The 15,958-nt window shown below is 31.8% G+C and overlaps 1 protein-coding gene across 1 annotated transcript in view; it reads right to left on the bottom strand.

Annotated features, from left to right (window-relative positions):
* Window positions 1–6,537: 6,537 nt before the first annotated feature.
* The window catches only part of LOC111698786 (uncharacterized), a 10,898-nt gene continuing 1,477 nt past the window's right edge, over window positions 6,538–15,958 (bottom strand). Inside the window, exons 3-12 of the mRNA XM_023469217.1 lie at window positions 15,463–15,530; window positions 14,523–14,719; window positions 14,066–14,329; window positions 11,673–11,744; window positions 10,913–11,127; window positions 10,720–10,824; window positions 9,374–9,450; window positions 8,539–8,579; window positions 7,708–8,364; window positions 6,538–7,039 (exon numbers count right to left, since the gene is read on the bottom strand). Coding sequence (XP_023324985.1) covers window positions 6,851–7,039; window positions 7,708–8,364; window positions 8,539–8,579; window positions 9,374–9,450; window positions 10,720–10,824; window positions 10,913–11,127; window positions 11,673–11,744; window positions 14,066–14,329; window positions 14,523–14,719; window positions 15,463–15,530 — 1,885 coding nt within the window. The 3' untranslated portion in view covers window positions 6,538–6,850. The remainder of the gene's footprint in view (window positions 7,040–7,707; window positions 8,365–8,538; window positions 8,580–9,373; window positions 9,451–10,719; window positions 10,825–10,912; window positions 11,128–11,672; window positions 11,745–14,065; window positions 14,330–14,522; window positions 14,720–15,462; window positions 15,531–15,958) is intronic.

Here is a 15,958-nt window from a genome sequence, read left to right as displayed (position 1 = left end):
ATTCTTCCTCTGATCTCTCTCCTGCCCCTGAATCTCCGGATTTTCTCTGAAATCCCCTGAATTCACCCAATTTCACCTGAATCCCCTTGTTCCCCCCTATTGCCCCTATTTCCCCTTATTCCCCTACATTTCCACATATATTTCCCCTGCTCGATGAATGATAAATGTTTGAATAATATCTTTACTATACCTCAGATTCAAAGGTTTAATTTGATGAATGGAAATGTCAAAAAGAAGGAGGAGAAGGAGGAGAATGATATGCAGGAGGAGAAGGAGGAGAAGGAGGAAAAGGAGGATAAAAAGGAGAAGGAGGAGAAGGAGGTGAAGGAGGAGAAGGAGGAGAAGGGAGNAGGAGGAAAAGGAGGAAAAGGAGGAGAAGGAGGAGAAGGAGGAGAAGGAGGAGAAAGAGGAGCAAGAGGAGAAGGGGGAAAATGAGGAGAAGGAGAAAAGAGAAGAGAAGACGAAAAGAGAGAAAAGGGGACAGTGGAGGAATGAAGTTTAGAATAAATATTGAGAAAATACTGGAAAATTAAGCATATGGCTGAAAAAATAATAAAACGAAAACTAAGAAAATGGTGAAAACTATAACGGACGGAACATTAAGAAAAAATAGAAAATTAACTGAATTCATCATTTTATAAAAGAAAATAGAAAACAGAAGACAGGATAATAGGAAAAAGGAATAGTTATGAGCAGGGATAATATGTTAAAAAAGTGACACATGCTTCTTGTCCATCCACCCCTAGTGAAGACAAAGAATCTTTAAAAATGAAAATTATATATTTTTGAAGAATGAAGGAGTTGTGTGTGTAAGAGGAGAGGATTTAGGAAATTATGAAGACGATTATTCAAATATTTAGGCCTAGGAGGAAATATGTGAAAGAATCATCTTTTAAAAAAGGACTGTCAAGGTATAATTAATTAACATTTTAAATAATTATTCTTCCTTAAACCGCTCAGGATTGATATAATTGAGATGTTCTCATTTTAAATTTTTTATACAATTTTCATCGTTTTCGTATTCAGTTACATTTTTTTAATATTTGAAAAAAACGCTGGAGTTCAAGGAAAATTGGAACGGCATATGAATAAAGACGACTGATAAGAGAAAATTGAAGGAAAAGCGTTCTGGAGAGAGCAAAAAGAAAATACAGCAAAGGCAATAAAAGAAATATTAAAAGAAAGAAAGAAAAAAATGTTGTAATGGATAACTAAGAATTTTAAAAGAATGATGAAGAAAAAAGAAAATGTTTCAGAAATTACCTTAAAAAATAGTTATTTACCACAAATTTAAAGGTGGAAGTATGCTAAATAAGGAAACGAAGGAAAGAAGGAAGGAATAGGGGTATCGAGACTATTAGGAAGGAGGGGAGAACTGNGTGGGGTTGTTAGGGCTATACACTGATAATTGACAATGAGCAGAGTACATTGTTTAACATGTTTTTATCTATCCATGAAAACTGAACTTTGGGGGAGAGGGTGGGGGCGTACTTTTTTGCCCCCCCCCCCAGCTGTTTACTTCAACCCCTCCTTTCCTAAACTTGTTGTAATCTAAATGCATGAACGAAAATATCTAAAAACAACTTTTGGGAATTCACCGTAAAGGAACTATCATAAAGGAACCAACCTACGAGGCTATGACCTACAAATCAGATGAATAAACAAAATGATTTTCTTTAAAATGAAAGTAAAAGTTTTAAATCCTCTTGTAGTAGTCAACATTATACTTATTCTTGTCATACAAAAATATATCAGTTTCACAAATATTTGCTCTAAATTTTAAGAAATTCTGAGTTGGGGTGGGGGTGGGTCAGTATTCCCCTCCGTTATTTTTCTTCAATTAAGAAGTATACAAAATACGAGTAACATGAGAAATGAAAATTTGTCTGCACTTTATGAAAAAACATGAAGTTATCCTTTCAAAATATTTTTATTAAATGTCAAATTCTTTATGATTCGTTGCCTCCTTCCTCTATCAATTTTAATATACCTAAAAACATACTTAAACTTTTTTCTTTTCTGTTTTGTATGTGAGAAACTGATTAAGAAAATGAAGTTTTTAAATTGTTGCTAGAAAGGATGAATGACATTTTTATGGTGTGAGGTTAAAAAATTATTCCCCAAATTATAAAAGATGTTTTACGGCCTAAACATGTGTGTGACAAAATAATGAATAAGTTTCCGAAATGCTAAAAAGATGATCGTTATTTATCTGTATATTGAAATCTGCAAAAACACGTTTTATTTTAAAATATTTACAAAATACATATAATTTTTTTCAGATATTTTATTGATCAAATAAATTTACATCGAACCATACACAGTTGAATAAGAAAAGGAATGCATAGTTAGTTAAGATTTTTAGAGATATATAGATTTTAGAAGTAATTTGATGAATACATGAAGGCTGTATAGAATATAGATTAATATATTGATTTGTGTTTAAATGTAGACGGTAAATGTATCTATTTATATATAAATATAGACGGTAAATGTGTATATTTATGTATAAATGTAGACGGTAAATGTATATATTTATGCATAAATGTAGACGGTAAATGTATTTATTTATGTATAAATATAGACTGTAAATGTATTGATTTATATAAATGTAGACGGTAAATGTATTGATTTATGTATAAGTAATAAGTATAGACGGTAAATGCATATATTTATATATAAATGTAGACGGTAAATGTATATATTTATGTATAAATGTAGACGGTAAATTTTATTTAATTATATTTAAATGTAGACAGTAAATGTATTGATTTATGTATAAATTTGTGAAATGAATATGGCATATTATAAAATTACATATAAACGTTTATAAATACGTTTAGATGTATTGTAAAAAGTATGTTACATATGCAATGATGCATACTTATAAGTATATATGCAGTCATGTATGTGTACTTAGATAGATGTAGATTGTAGAAGATTTAAATATATATTGTACATCATTTAAAAAAATTAATATTGCGTTTTAATTTTTTTTTAAGGTTCAAGAAGGTATAAGCGTAAAGTGTAACAATAACATAGTAAGTTACATATGCAAAGGATACTTTTAAATATTTATTTATGCATTTATATATGTGTAGTTAAATAAATGTAGATTGTAGAAGATTTAAATATAATTTGTACATCATTTCAAAAATTGAATAAGGCGTTTCAATTTGTATTAAGGTTTAAGAAGGTATAACCGGATAAGGCTTCAAGATTCCTGGTTCAGGCTTTACTTACAGCTTTTATATCAAAACTCTAAAATTTAAATTGAATACTGGTGCACATATTTAATGGGTTTTCAGGAACTTAAATCCCCTGAACTTTTTTATTTTGGTCTTCTTAGTCTTTATATAGATATATAGATATATAGAGTTAATTCTCTTTATCCGTAAATCTTATTTTTCACCGTCTCATTCTTATCTTATCCTAGTAATTTAATTCTCTTTATCCGTAAATCTTATTTTTCACTGTCTCATTCTTATCTCTTTTCTTATCTTATCCTAGTGATTTAATTCTCTTTATCCGTAAATCTTATTTTTCACCGTCTCATTCTTATCTATTTTCTTAACTTATCCTAGTAATTTAATTCTCTTTATCCGTAAACCTTATTTTTCACTGTCTCATTCTTATCTTTTTTCTTATCTTATCCTAGTAATTTAATTCTCTTTATCCGTAAATCTTATTTTGCACTGTCTCGCATTCTTATCTCTTTTCTTATCTTATCCTGGTAATTTAATTCTCTTTATCTGTAAACCTTACTTTTTCCTTAATTTTTTAATCCTACAGATACTAATACCTTTATCCTGTACATCTCCAACTATTCTGCCTGGCATCGCTTTTTTACCTAGAGAGTATCCTAGTATCCTTTTCCTAATCCTTATCGTAGTATCCTTATCCTTGAACCCTGATCTTGATTCTTATCCTAGTATCTGTATATGAGCCTTCTAGTATTCTTTTCTTAATCCTTATCTTAGTATCTCTATACTAGCATCCTAAAATCATAATACTAATCCTTATCCTAAATAGTATCTGTATACTAACATCGTAGTATCCTGATCCTAGTATATGTATCCAAGCATCCTAGAACCCTGATCCTAAGTCTTATCCTATTATCTTTATTTTAACACGCCCTGATCCTAATAGTATCCTAGAACCCTAATCCTAAGCCTTATCCTATTATTTCTATCCTAGCATCCTAGAACCTTGATTCTAATCGTTATCCTAGTTTATCTATCCTAGCATCCTAGAATCCCGATCCTAATCCTTATCTTAGTATCTCTATCCTAGTATCCTAGTGTCATAATCTAAATCCTTATCCTAGTATCTCTATTTAGCATCCCAGAACATTGATCCTAATCTCTATCCAAGTATCTCTATCTTAGCATCCTAGAACCTTGATCTTATTCTCTATCCAAGTATCTCTATCTTAGCATCCTAGAACACTGATCGTAATCTCTATCCTAGTATCTCTATTTTAGTAACCTAGAACCTTGATCCTAATCTCTATCTAAGTATCTCTATCTTATCATCCTAGAACACTGATCCTAATCTCTATCCAAGTATATCTATTTAGCATCCTAGAACCTTGATCCTAATCTCTATCCAAGTATCTCTATCTTAGCATCCTAGAACACTGATTCTAATTTCTATCCTAGTATCTCTATTTTAGCATCCTAGAAACTTGATCCTAATCTCTTTCCTAGTATCTCTATTTAGCAACCTAGAACCTTGATCCTAATCTCTATCCAATATCTCTATTTAGCATCCTAGAACACTCATCCTAATCACTATCCAAGTATCTCTATCTTAGCATCCTAGAACCTTGATCCTAATTACTATCCAAGTATCTCTATTTTAGCAACCTAGAACCTTGATTCTAATCTCTATCCTAGTATCTCTATTTACCATCCTAGAACCTTGATCCTAATCTCTATCCAAGTATCTCTATTTTTGCAACCTAGAACGTTGATCCTAATCTCCATCCAAGTATCTCTATCTTAGCATCCTAGAACCTTGATCCTAATCTCTATCTAAGTATCTCTATCTTAGCATCCTAGAACACTTATCCTAATCTCTATCCAAGTATCTCTATCTTAGCATCCTAGAACCTTGATCCTAATCCTACTCCTAGAATCTCTATTTTAGCAACCTAGAACCTTGATCCTAATCTCTATCCAAGTATGTCTATCTTAGCATCCTAGAACCTTGATCCTTATCTCTATCTAAGTATCTCTATCTTAGCATCCTAGAAAACTTATCCTAATCTCTATCCGAGTATCTCTATCTTAGCATCCTAGAACCTTGATCCTAATTACTATCCTATTATATAGCATCCTAATCCTAGTTCTTATTCAAGTATTTCTATTTTAGCATCCTAGTATCATGATAAAATATGGATTATTTTTTGTTGTTGTATATCCCTGATCGCTATCTTTATCCATTTCCTTCTTTATTCATTTCATTGCTGCAACTTGTAATAGCAGTTTGAATATATATGGTTACTGTACCCCTATCCAAGATCTGAAAGAATGAATTACGATTCTAATACAAATTTATTAATAAATAGTAAGACCATACAATGACGTAATATTTAGGAAGTAGAAGTTTGTAAATGGTACATTTTTTACCACATAGTTGATATGTTCCACTATAAGATGAGGTTTATATGTAAAAGATGAATTTGCAAAGAAAGCCTTTTTCCAGTACTTGCACAATAATATCTCTAAAGCTAAAATTTAATTTTTGATAAACAAGAAAATTAAGGGTAAAATTAGAACTGAAGCTGAAGAAAGGAAATAGAATAATAAATGAGAAAATTAATAGAAATATAGCAGCAAAAAAATACAAATTTAGAATAAAATTAGAAAACTAAAAAGAATCTTTGAACGATAAAAGCCAGGAATAATATGTAAACTGTACCAAAAAAAAGTTTTCGAATTATTCAGATAAGAATTGATTTGAGCAAAATATTCTATTTCAGCACACTGTTTTACAATTCAATCTATTAGTGTTTTCTTGGGTTCTTGTTCGAGTAAAATTGTTTATAAAAACTGGAGGTTTGACTAGTTAGTGTGAATTTGATACCACGCAATTGTAGAAAATCTCCCCCCCCCCCGCAGAGATTTCTTCGTGGGAACATTTATATTAACATTTTTTCATTTTATGCGTATATTGCGTAAAAACAGCAAAAGTTGGCGCATTATTAAACAAATTATGGTTAATATTTATAACACCGGGTAGAAAAACGAACATTTTTAAAGTAGAACTTTTTTATAATCTAATTACAAAAAGAAAGTGTAAAGGAATCGAGTCTTTGCCACAGATTCAAATTTCAAATCCCTATATTTTTGAAACATGATGGTGTAAACCTTTGGTATTTCAAACTAAGATTATTTGATCCAGCAGACTCCATAGTTTTATATATCTAAGGTTTACAACATTTGGTTTCAAAATTATAGGGATTAGAAGATTAGAGTTTATTGCAATGACTTAATTCCTTTGGAAACCATCGATATTAAAATATGTTAATTTAAAATGGTCTAGAGAAACAGAATTAAATTTGAAAAACACGAATTTTAAATTATAAGAAAATTAAATATGAAGCGCAACAAAATATTCAACTTAATTTCACAATCACAGATAAGAAGCTTCACATATATTGCAATTTAAACAGAATATTATCTTGATGATGCAAATTTTGTCACAGTTCAGTCTCTAGTTATATTTCCCATGAAGGATGCTGCTTTATCAACAGTTTTATGCTTAGAAATTCTTTCATGGCATTTTTTTCAGATTTGGCAAACATGGAAATGTTGAGGCTTTATAGGAATCAGTTTCTAGTCCTCTAATTAACCTCTGTTTGCATCTCTGACTGTGGACTGGACCCCCCTGAAGTCTGGTCGATGGAGTCCAGTTGATCCAAGGTTGATTGTCTGGGTGATCCTGTGGAGACCCCTGAGTCTGATCCTCCTGAACTGGTTGAATCCCGTTTACAAGGTACACTGGCTGATCGTCGCATCGTTAACACAGGGCTCTGAACAATATGTTTCACATTTTTATAAAATCGAAAATATTGATTTAAATTTTGATTTATGAAATTGTGATCTTCTCTAATAAAAAATGTTCTAACCTCAAAATCCTTTGAATTTTAAAAAACTTGCTGTTTCATTAGAATAATAATAATTGCAAATGCAAAGTTTTACAATTAAAAATTAAAGAAAACTTCAAATGGAACAATAAAAATGAATAAACTTGGTTAAAACAATGCATCTGACACATGTGTAAGAGCTAAACAGTTTTATTTACTCTGCTGTAAAAATACTAACTTAAAAATGTATATTTTGTGCTCGTTCTTGTGTTAGTGTGTCAAATCGTTATCTGTTTCATATCTGTTGAATTTATTTGAAAATAACAGAGCACTTTGTCCCCTTTAGATCATGAGAATTCTAGATCAAAAATAAATAAAAATCAGATACATTAGGATCAAGAGAGGGGACAGGATAACAAAATTAAATATTTTCTGCATTTAATTCTAATTCTAGCAAAGTTTAGAGTAACCTAGTAATTTTGAACTTATTCTTTAGAATGTTTTTGCAAAGGAAGCATCAAGGGAATATTTGAAATCTTGACATTTACTCCTAGATTCTCTAGATTTTCTAGATTTCTACTTTTTGCAGATTTAATCATGAATCTGAAACTTTCCTGGGACTTAGAGAGATTATGTATGCTGTCCGAAACCTTAGATCTGGGTATTGTGACGTAACCAGAGAACAGATTCGTCCCTTGCAGGCTGATCGCCAGCTGATCCAATGATTGCTCCTGTAGACTGATTCCTGTCCCTGCATTATCTGGTAGACTGATTTCCTTTTCAGGTTTGTACATAAAAGTTTCATCGTCAATTTTTATGAAGTTTTTAGGAGCATGTTTAATGGTATCAAATCTGGTATCACTCATAAGCGCCATACTGTCTACAATATCATAGTTCGAGCTGTACAAAGACGATCTGTCATCACTGCACAAAGACGACCTGTCACCTGCACTAATTGGTGCCATTTCATGATACTTGGCATTTTCCGAATTTTCCGGTGCTCTCATTAATTCATAATCTGGATTTGAACTGGAATACATGGGGAGATAGTTCTCAGTCTCAACTTGATCACGTGTTAAACTTTGAGGTAGTTTTTCTAGTCTGGAGAGAACGTCTCGACTGTTTTCGTACAGGGACAAGGACTGTGCAAAGTCCATATTTGTGTAGTTGGCATGGTCTGGAGGAGGCGGTGCCCCGCGGCCAACCTGTTTGTTACATCGATGCTGAATTTTCTGATTACATCCTTGACATATTTTCTTAGAACGATCAATCTAAAAGAAAAGTTGAAAATATAACCAAATAACTTTGTAATGAATAAAATTTAATTTAAACTTTAGTTAAAATTTTTTATGCAAATTAAGCTTAATTTGGATAAGTGACATGTGAACACCAAGAAATAAAATTTGTTTCTCTCATTTTTTTTAAAAATCTTTAAGGGTTGGTACCTGTGCATAAACTGGACCACCACCGTGTCGAGGGGGTAGTCCTGAACAAAAAGAAGTTTTTAAAATTAAAATTTATTATTTCAATCTATATTGAACATGCTTAATAGAACGTATACGAGAAAAATAACTGGAAAATTCAGCGTGTAATTTATTCGTCATGCACAATTTTCTAAGTTCAGATAAAAATACTTTAAAATATTCCTAATTTTTTAAAAGTTTAAACTGCCATGCATGCGATAATTGACAAGAACAGGGGGAAACATTATACAAGCTTAGGTTCAAGTGGTAAATAAATGTGGGTGGGGGGTAGTGGCAGATAAAAATATGGTGAAAGGGATAAGAAAAGGGTGTCAAAAAAGGCAGGGGTGGTGAAGTAGCTGATTTAAAAAGTTCAGATTGATTTGTTTTGATACGGTTACTTAGAGGTGAAAATAAAAGAATAAGAAAAGGTTGAATGGCCGAAAAAGAGAAAATTGGCTAAATAAAGAATATGTTTTTTAAGAAGATAAATAACAGGAAATAGAAAATAAAAATTTATTAAAATTAAAGGGAAAAGCAAAAAATTAACGAGAAATAAAGATTAAAAGAAGAAATGAACTTTAACTTTTCGTATTTGAGTTGAGATAAACTTAAATTAATGCTAATGATAATTTGCATTTTGCATTATCCAAGGTTCAATAATCAGTTAAAAAAATATTTTATTTAAAAATTTTATAACATTGTTTTTAAATGCTTAAACATGTTTACTTAATCAGGTCTTCCATGGAAAACCTGTTTTATTTGTATTGTTATTATTAAAATATTGATCGATTCAATTTCTATTCTATAATTTTACCTGAAATTATGTTTGGTGATAATGACCGGCCAGCAGCAGGAGCTTGATCCTTCTCTGATGGAGGTTCAGATAGACACCTGGGAACAAACACAATTTCATTCAAGGATAAAAAATTGGAGGAGGGAGGTTAGGGGGCATGAAAAGGAGAAAAATGGAGTAGAACAAGAAATGGAGGAGGGGCGAACAGAATAGCAATAAATAATGAAGATGCGAAAGAAAGGAAGAGAATTGATTGGAAAGTATTCGCTAGGGAAGGTAAAACAGGAACTAAATATTGAATGGAAGGTAAAGAATAGAGAAGGTAAAACAGGAACTAAATATTGAAAGGAGGTATAGACTAGGGAGGGTAAAACAGGAACTAAATATTGAATGGAAGCTATAAGCTAGGGAAGGTAAAACAGGAACTAAATATTAAATGGAAGGTAAAGAATAGAGAAGGTAAAACAGGAAATAGATATTAAATGGAAGGTATAGGCTAGGAAAGGTAAAACAGGAACTTAGGAAGGTAAACGATACAGAAGTAAAAACATAAACTAAATATTAAACGGAAGGTATAGGCTAGGGAGGGTAAAACAGGAACTAAATATATATTGAATGGAAGGTATACGATACAGAAGGAAAAACAGGAACTAAATATTAAGCGGAAGGTATAGACTAGGGAGGGTAAAACAGGAACTAAATATTGAATGGAAGGTATAGACTAGAGAAGGAAAAACAGGAAATAAATATTGAATGGAAGGTATACGCATAGAAGGTAAAACAGGAACTAAATATTGAATGGAAGGTATATACGTATAGAAGGTAAAACAGGAAATAAATATTGAATGGAAGGTATACGCATAGAAGGTAAAACAGGAACTAAATATTGAATGGAAGGTATACGATATAGAAGGTAAAACAGGAACTAAATATTGAACGGATCTAACACTTCGTCTTGTTTGGCTTGAATTCAGGAATTTAAAAAATTGAACTGAGAGAGGGGCAGGGGCACTATATATCAGGAGAGGGGTATAGGGCCAGGAAAGGGAAGGGGCAGGGGCACTATATATCAGGAGAGGGGTATAGGACCAGGAAAGGGAAGGGCAGGGTAAAGAAGGAGGATTTTTGGTGAGAAAAAAAAAAAAAATAAATAAATAAAATAAATAAATAAATAAATAAATAAAACTTAATATGAATAAAATTGTTAATTTCTTTTCAAAAGAAAAATTTAGATAATTTTTGTTAGATTTCAAATTCTTAACAAATAAGTTCTGATTTCTTGTTAAACCTAGCAGACAAAATCTACTTTATTTGTATAAAAGATTAAATTCAGAATTTATAATACTGTTAAATATTGTGTTGCTTGCCTGATTGCATTTATTTTACTCATATCCACCACAGGCATTCTTCCTTGGCCGGTCAGCTTTACCCGGGGTATCTTCAGCTCACTACACTCTCCTGTACTACCCTCTCTATAATATATAACAAATTTTATTAAAATTTTTTTCAAAATGTTTTTTTTTAGTTCAAGATTTTTCTTTTTGCTAGTTTTTAGTTTACCTGGCACATGTCCATGTCATATCTCTATCCAGTGTACTATTATTCGATCTTCTGCCCTCACCCTCCCCTTGGGTCATCAACATCACCTCGGCGGGGGTTGAGGTCACCACCCTCACCTCACCAGTGTTGGAGGTTGTCAGTCTCATGAGGCAGCCGCAGGGTTTAGTGAAGACAGGGAGAGGATCACCAGGGATATCATAATTACCCATTCCATCCTTAACAATTAATTCATTAATCTATGAATAAAACAAAACATTCGAATATATTGTCTATAGCCGTGCAAACGGCTGGACCGATTGGGCTGAATTTTTTTGTGGACTTTAATAATTTTTCAAAAATATTTTCACGGGCAACGCCGGGCCTTTCAGCAAGTATTAAATAAGCTAATTAATTGTAAATCAAGCCATTGTTATTAAATCGATTAGTTACTAATAAAATATTCAATTGTCATAAAATCAATCTTCAATCTAAAACTATTATTGAATCAATCTATTATTATCAAGTCAATTAATTATTATTAATTCAATCAATTATTATTAATTCAATCAAACATTATTAAATCAACCTTTCGTTATTGCATAAATATATAATTATTAAATCAATCACTTATTATCAAATCAATGAAGCAATTAATCAATGAATCTTTAAAAACTGAATCAAATAAACAAAAACGATTCAAATATGAGTTAGTTCTTTAAATGATAAAAATGTATTTTTTGACAGCTATGTACTTTTATTTTAAGCAATACTAAAATTCTACCTTTTGAGACTGGTGGCTAGACCCTAAAGCTTCCTTAATGTTTCTTGGTGTATCATAAAACTGCAGAGCATCCTGAAATATTAACAAAGGAATTGAGTTTTTGCCACAAACTTTGAGTTTCTAATTTCAAAATCGTTGCAACCCAATGTCGTAGACCTTTAATATTTCAAACTTTGAAAGATATTAGATCAAATAATGTAAGTTTGAAATATCAAAGGTTTACATCATAAGGCTGCGAAGAAATAGGTTTTACAAAAACTAAATTTGTGACAAAGACTCAATTCCTTTAACAAAATATTTTTTTTAAATCTCCCCTACAGCCAAGACACCCCCCGCCTCACCCCCCACCCCTCTTCTCTTCCGGATTGCAGAATGGGGTTTTCCCAGGTTCTGTATACAGACAATATATAAATATATTGCCTGTGAAAACAGTCTAGCATTGGATGTATAAAAGAACCAGTGCAGTGTTATGGTTGTATAAAAACTCCACATCTGCACTTTTCAGCAATTCATCTGCTTTATTTAGAACTATACAGACGGCCCTGAAGGGGGGGGGGGTTCTTTGTGTGTGTATAGAGGGGGGACCAATAGGATATGGCTATCTTCAGTCTCTTCAGTGGCTTGTTATTCTTTCTTTTTACGATTCTCCTTAAGCACCGTGGGGGGGGGGGTCTTTGTGTGAGAGACGGTGGGACCTTTTGGGATTTTTTTAGAGTTCACATGTGAAGGGGTTTTGTTGTTTTTAGAAGCTCTGTTATTCTTTCACATGTGGGTTAAAACATTAAATAGACAGAAGTAAAGAAGGTAGGTAAAGTATTGAAAAATGTCGGAGTATAAACTTTAAAGGGACTGTCTTTGAAATTTGAATTATCCTGTCATTTAATAAAAAGGGCATGTCTGATTCATAACCGTACCATTTACATCATTATCTGATCAATAATGAAGAGAAAGTTGTTGTTTTTTATCTAGAAAAGTGATTAGTTCCTTTATTGTTTCTGCAGTATAAATGCACATGGATATTCTTGATTAGACAAACCTTTCAAGGGAGATTGACTTGAAATTAAGTCTCTCAAGTTTTCCACAATTCAAAACTAATTAAAATATATTTCTTGATACTTTGAAGAAATGAAATTTATATTAATATATATTGTGAAACTCCTAGTTTTTAAAAGGGTTTAAATACAAACTAAAAAGGAAAGAAAGTCAAGCATGAAAGTAAGATAAACATGGCAGAGCTCAATAAATATAAAGAATAGATAAGCGTTGACAGACAAATATACAAATATAAAAACATACATAGATAAATAGATAAACAGACAACGGACACGAAAATAGTTTCAAGATAACAAGGGTTCAACGCCCATCAAGGAACAATCGCAAAACTTTCAATTTTGAGCTCATATGGGACGACCACAAAAATGTTTTTTTATGCCAATTTCCAAACTGGTTTTGGGTTAAAACTGTTGCTAAATTTCATATTTATAATCTGGATCACCCTGTGGAGTTGTAAAAACAATATTGTTAGCTTTTATTCGTGATTAACGAAATATTTGCGATTTAATGTTTTCATGCAACAAATTGGCAAGGTTTAATGAAGTGAAAATATGCGAATATTTATAGTAGGTCACGTTGCAATACGGTTCTAAACTGGTTAAACTGGGATTATTTCAGATAATTAAAATAAAACCTGACTTTTATTAAAGATGTAATAGAAGTATTCTCGAAGAATATATGAGGGATATGATAAGCAATATATAAATACTCTTATTTCCAACCGGTGTTTCTGTAAAGAAAATTTAAACTGGTTTTTTGAATTATTTTTTGTTCAGGACGGTTTAAATCCCCCCCCCCCTTCCCCTCATATAGACCTCAACTTACCAGCTTCATTCTTGAATTACTAAATGTTGAAAGAAAGGTATTTAAATCGGTTCTACAGATTAGATTCAAGAATTTAATTCTATTCCACTCCTTTCAACTTTTTCCTGTCTTTTTGCTGAAACATCATTATTTACGAAACCCCGTTAATCTCTTGTAAAATGTTTGAAAATTGGAGGAAAAATTCACAAAAACTTGCACTAAGCCTATTATAGCAGCTTTGTAGCATAGCCGTAACTTAAGGTTTTGCAGGGAGTAAAAACTAAAATGAAAAGTTAAGAATTTTGTTGAGAATATGAATAGTTTAAAGGGACGATTATAAATGGACTTCTTAGTTTAAAGGGACGAATACAAATAGACTTCTTAGTTTAAAGGGACGAACATAAATGGATTTCTTAGTTTAAAGGGACGAATATAAATGGACAGGTAGCTAAGATCCAGCCCCCTCTGGCATACATAAATGAGATATCCATGTAAATTAATTATTTAATGAGAGAGGGAAAACAATTAGTTCCAACCTGATTTCCTAAATTCCTTGGAACATCATAGTTTTCAAATCCAGGAACCTCCCGAGGTGCGGCGGATCCACAGCTGCACGGCGCGGCGGCAATTTGACGGCGGAGATGATCTCCTTCTCCTCCTTGCTGCTGGAGTACCCGCCTCAAGGACTTAGGTGTGAGGGGCGGTGAGAGGGAGGAGGCGGAGGACATGGAGGGGGAGAGAGGTCGAATAAATCCTCTACTGCTCGGTAATCGTTTTAATACTTGTGGGGAGGTCGTCACCTGAAATTATTATTTTATTATTGTTATTATTATTATTATTATTATTATTATTATTGTTATTATTATTATTATTATTATTATTATTATTATTATTATTATTATTGTTATTATTATTATTATCATTATTATTATTATTATTATCATCATCATTATTATCAATATTATTCTAATCGATGAGTCCTGGTTCTTATACCTTTAGAACTGTTTTAGGTTGATCATAGTTAGATCCACTTGACTGGGACTCTCCTGAGCTCATCGACATCCGGTCTAATGTCCCGTTCCAGTTCCGGCCATTCCAGGTCCCATTTCCGGTTCCAGGGTTCCAAATTCCACTTCCTGTTCCTGCTCCATTATACTGGGAACCTGAGGAACCAGACCATGGAACGGAACCTAAGTTTTTAAATCTAAGAATTAGATTATTCAAATCAATAAAGAATGAACCACAAAATGACAAAGGAATTTAGTTTTTGCCACAAACTCTAATTTTTAATACCCATATCTTGGCAACCCAATTTTGTAGACCTTCGATATTTTAAATTATGAAATGTGTTCAAATAGTTAAAAAAAAAGTATGAAAACATAGGATGGTGTAGACAAAAATATTGTTTGAAAAATTAAAAACTGAAATGATGAACAGATAAAGTTAATAAATGGTGAAAGGAAAGGATGAGGGGATGAAAGGAAGAATGAATAATGAAAGAATGAAGAAATGAAAGTAAGAATAAATAATGAAAGGATGAGGGGATGAAAGGATGAATAAATAATGAAAGGATGAGGGGATGAAAGGAATAATGCATAATGAAAGGATGAGGGGATTAAAGGAAGAATGAATAATGAAAGGATGAAGGGATGAAAGGAAGAATTAATAATGAAAGAATGAAGAAATGAAAGGAAGAATGAATAATGAAAGGATGAAGGGATGAAAGGAAGAATGAATAATGAAAGAATGAAGAAATGAAAGTAAGAATGAATAATGAAAGGATGAGGGGATGAAAGGAATAATACATAATGAAAGAATGAAGAAATGAAAGTAAGAATGAATAATGAAAGGATGAAGGAATGAAAGTAAGAATGAATAATGAAAGGAAGAATGAATAATGAAAGGATGAAAGGAAGAATGAATAAATGAAAACCTTGTCTTCTAGGTTGTCCTCTTTCGACACTCCAGTTCAGATAAAAGTCGGATTCACTTCCACATGATCTATTGGTAAATCAAATAATAAAGCAATAAATAAGTTAATAAATTGATTAATAAACCATCAAAAAATCAAAAAATAAAAATGAATTTAGAAAATAAAATAAAAATTAGACATTGTAAATAATTTTTTATTTGAATTAAATTTTAGTTTGAGTTTATAAAAGACTCTAAATTCCCAAACTGTCCCAACATTTGAGCCATATTTACGAAAATGAATGTTAACTTTCTTCAAGTTAAAATAAAACGAGAAATATTTACAGTTTTTACTTTCTTTGCTTCATGTTTTGTTTCTCAAAAATCCTAATTTTCCTAAAAGGTTTTTAGTCCAAACCCCAGCAGACAATATGGGGTCAGGGGGGATGAGGGGGGAAGGGGAAGGGGGGTGTGAGGGTCATGAATGCTTTTAGGTGTCTAGGGAAGGTTTCTAGGGG

The sequence above is a fragment of the Eurytemora carolleeae genome, unplaced genomic scaffold (genome assembly GCF_000591075.1).
Source record: "Eurytemora carolleeae unplaced genomic scaffold, Eaff_2.0 scaffold275, whole genome shotgun sequence".
Lineage (NCBI taxonomy): Eukaryota > Metazoa > Arthropoda > Copepoda > Calanoida > Temoridae > Eurytemora > Eurytemora carolleeae.
This window is presented reverse-complemented; position numbering and strand designations above follow the sequence as displayed.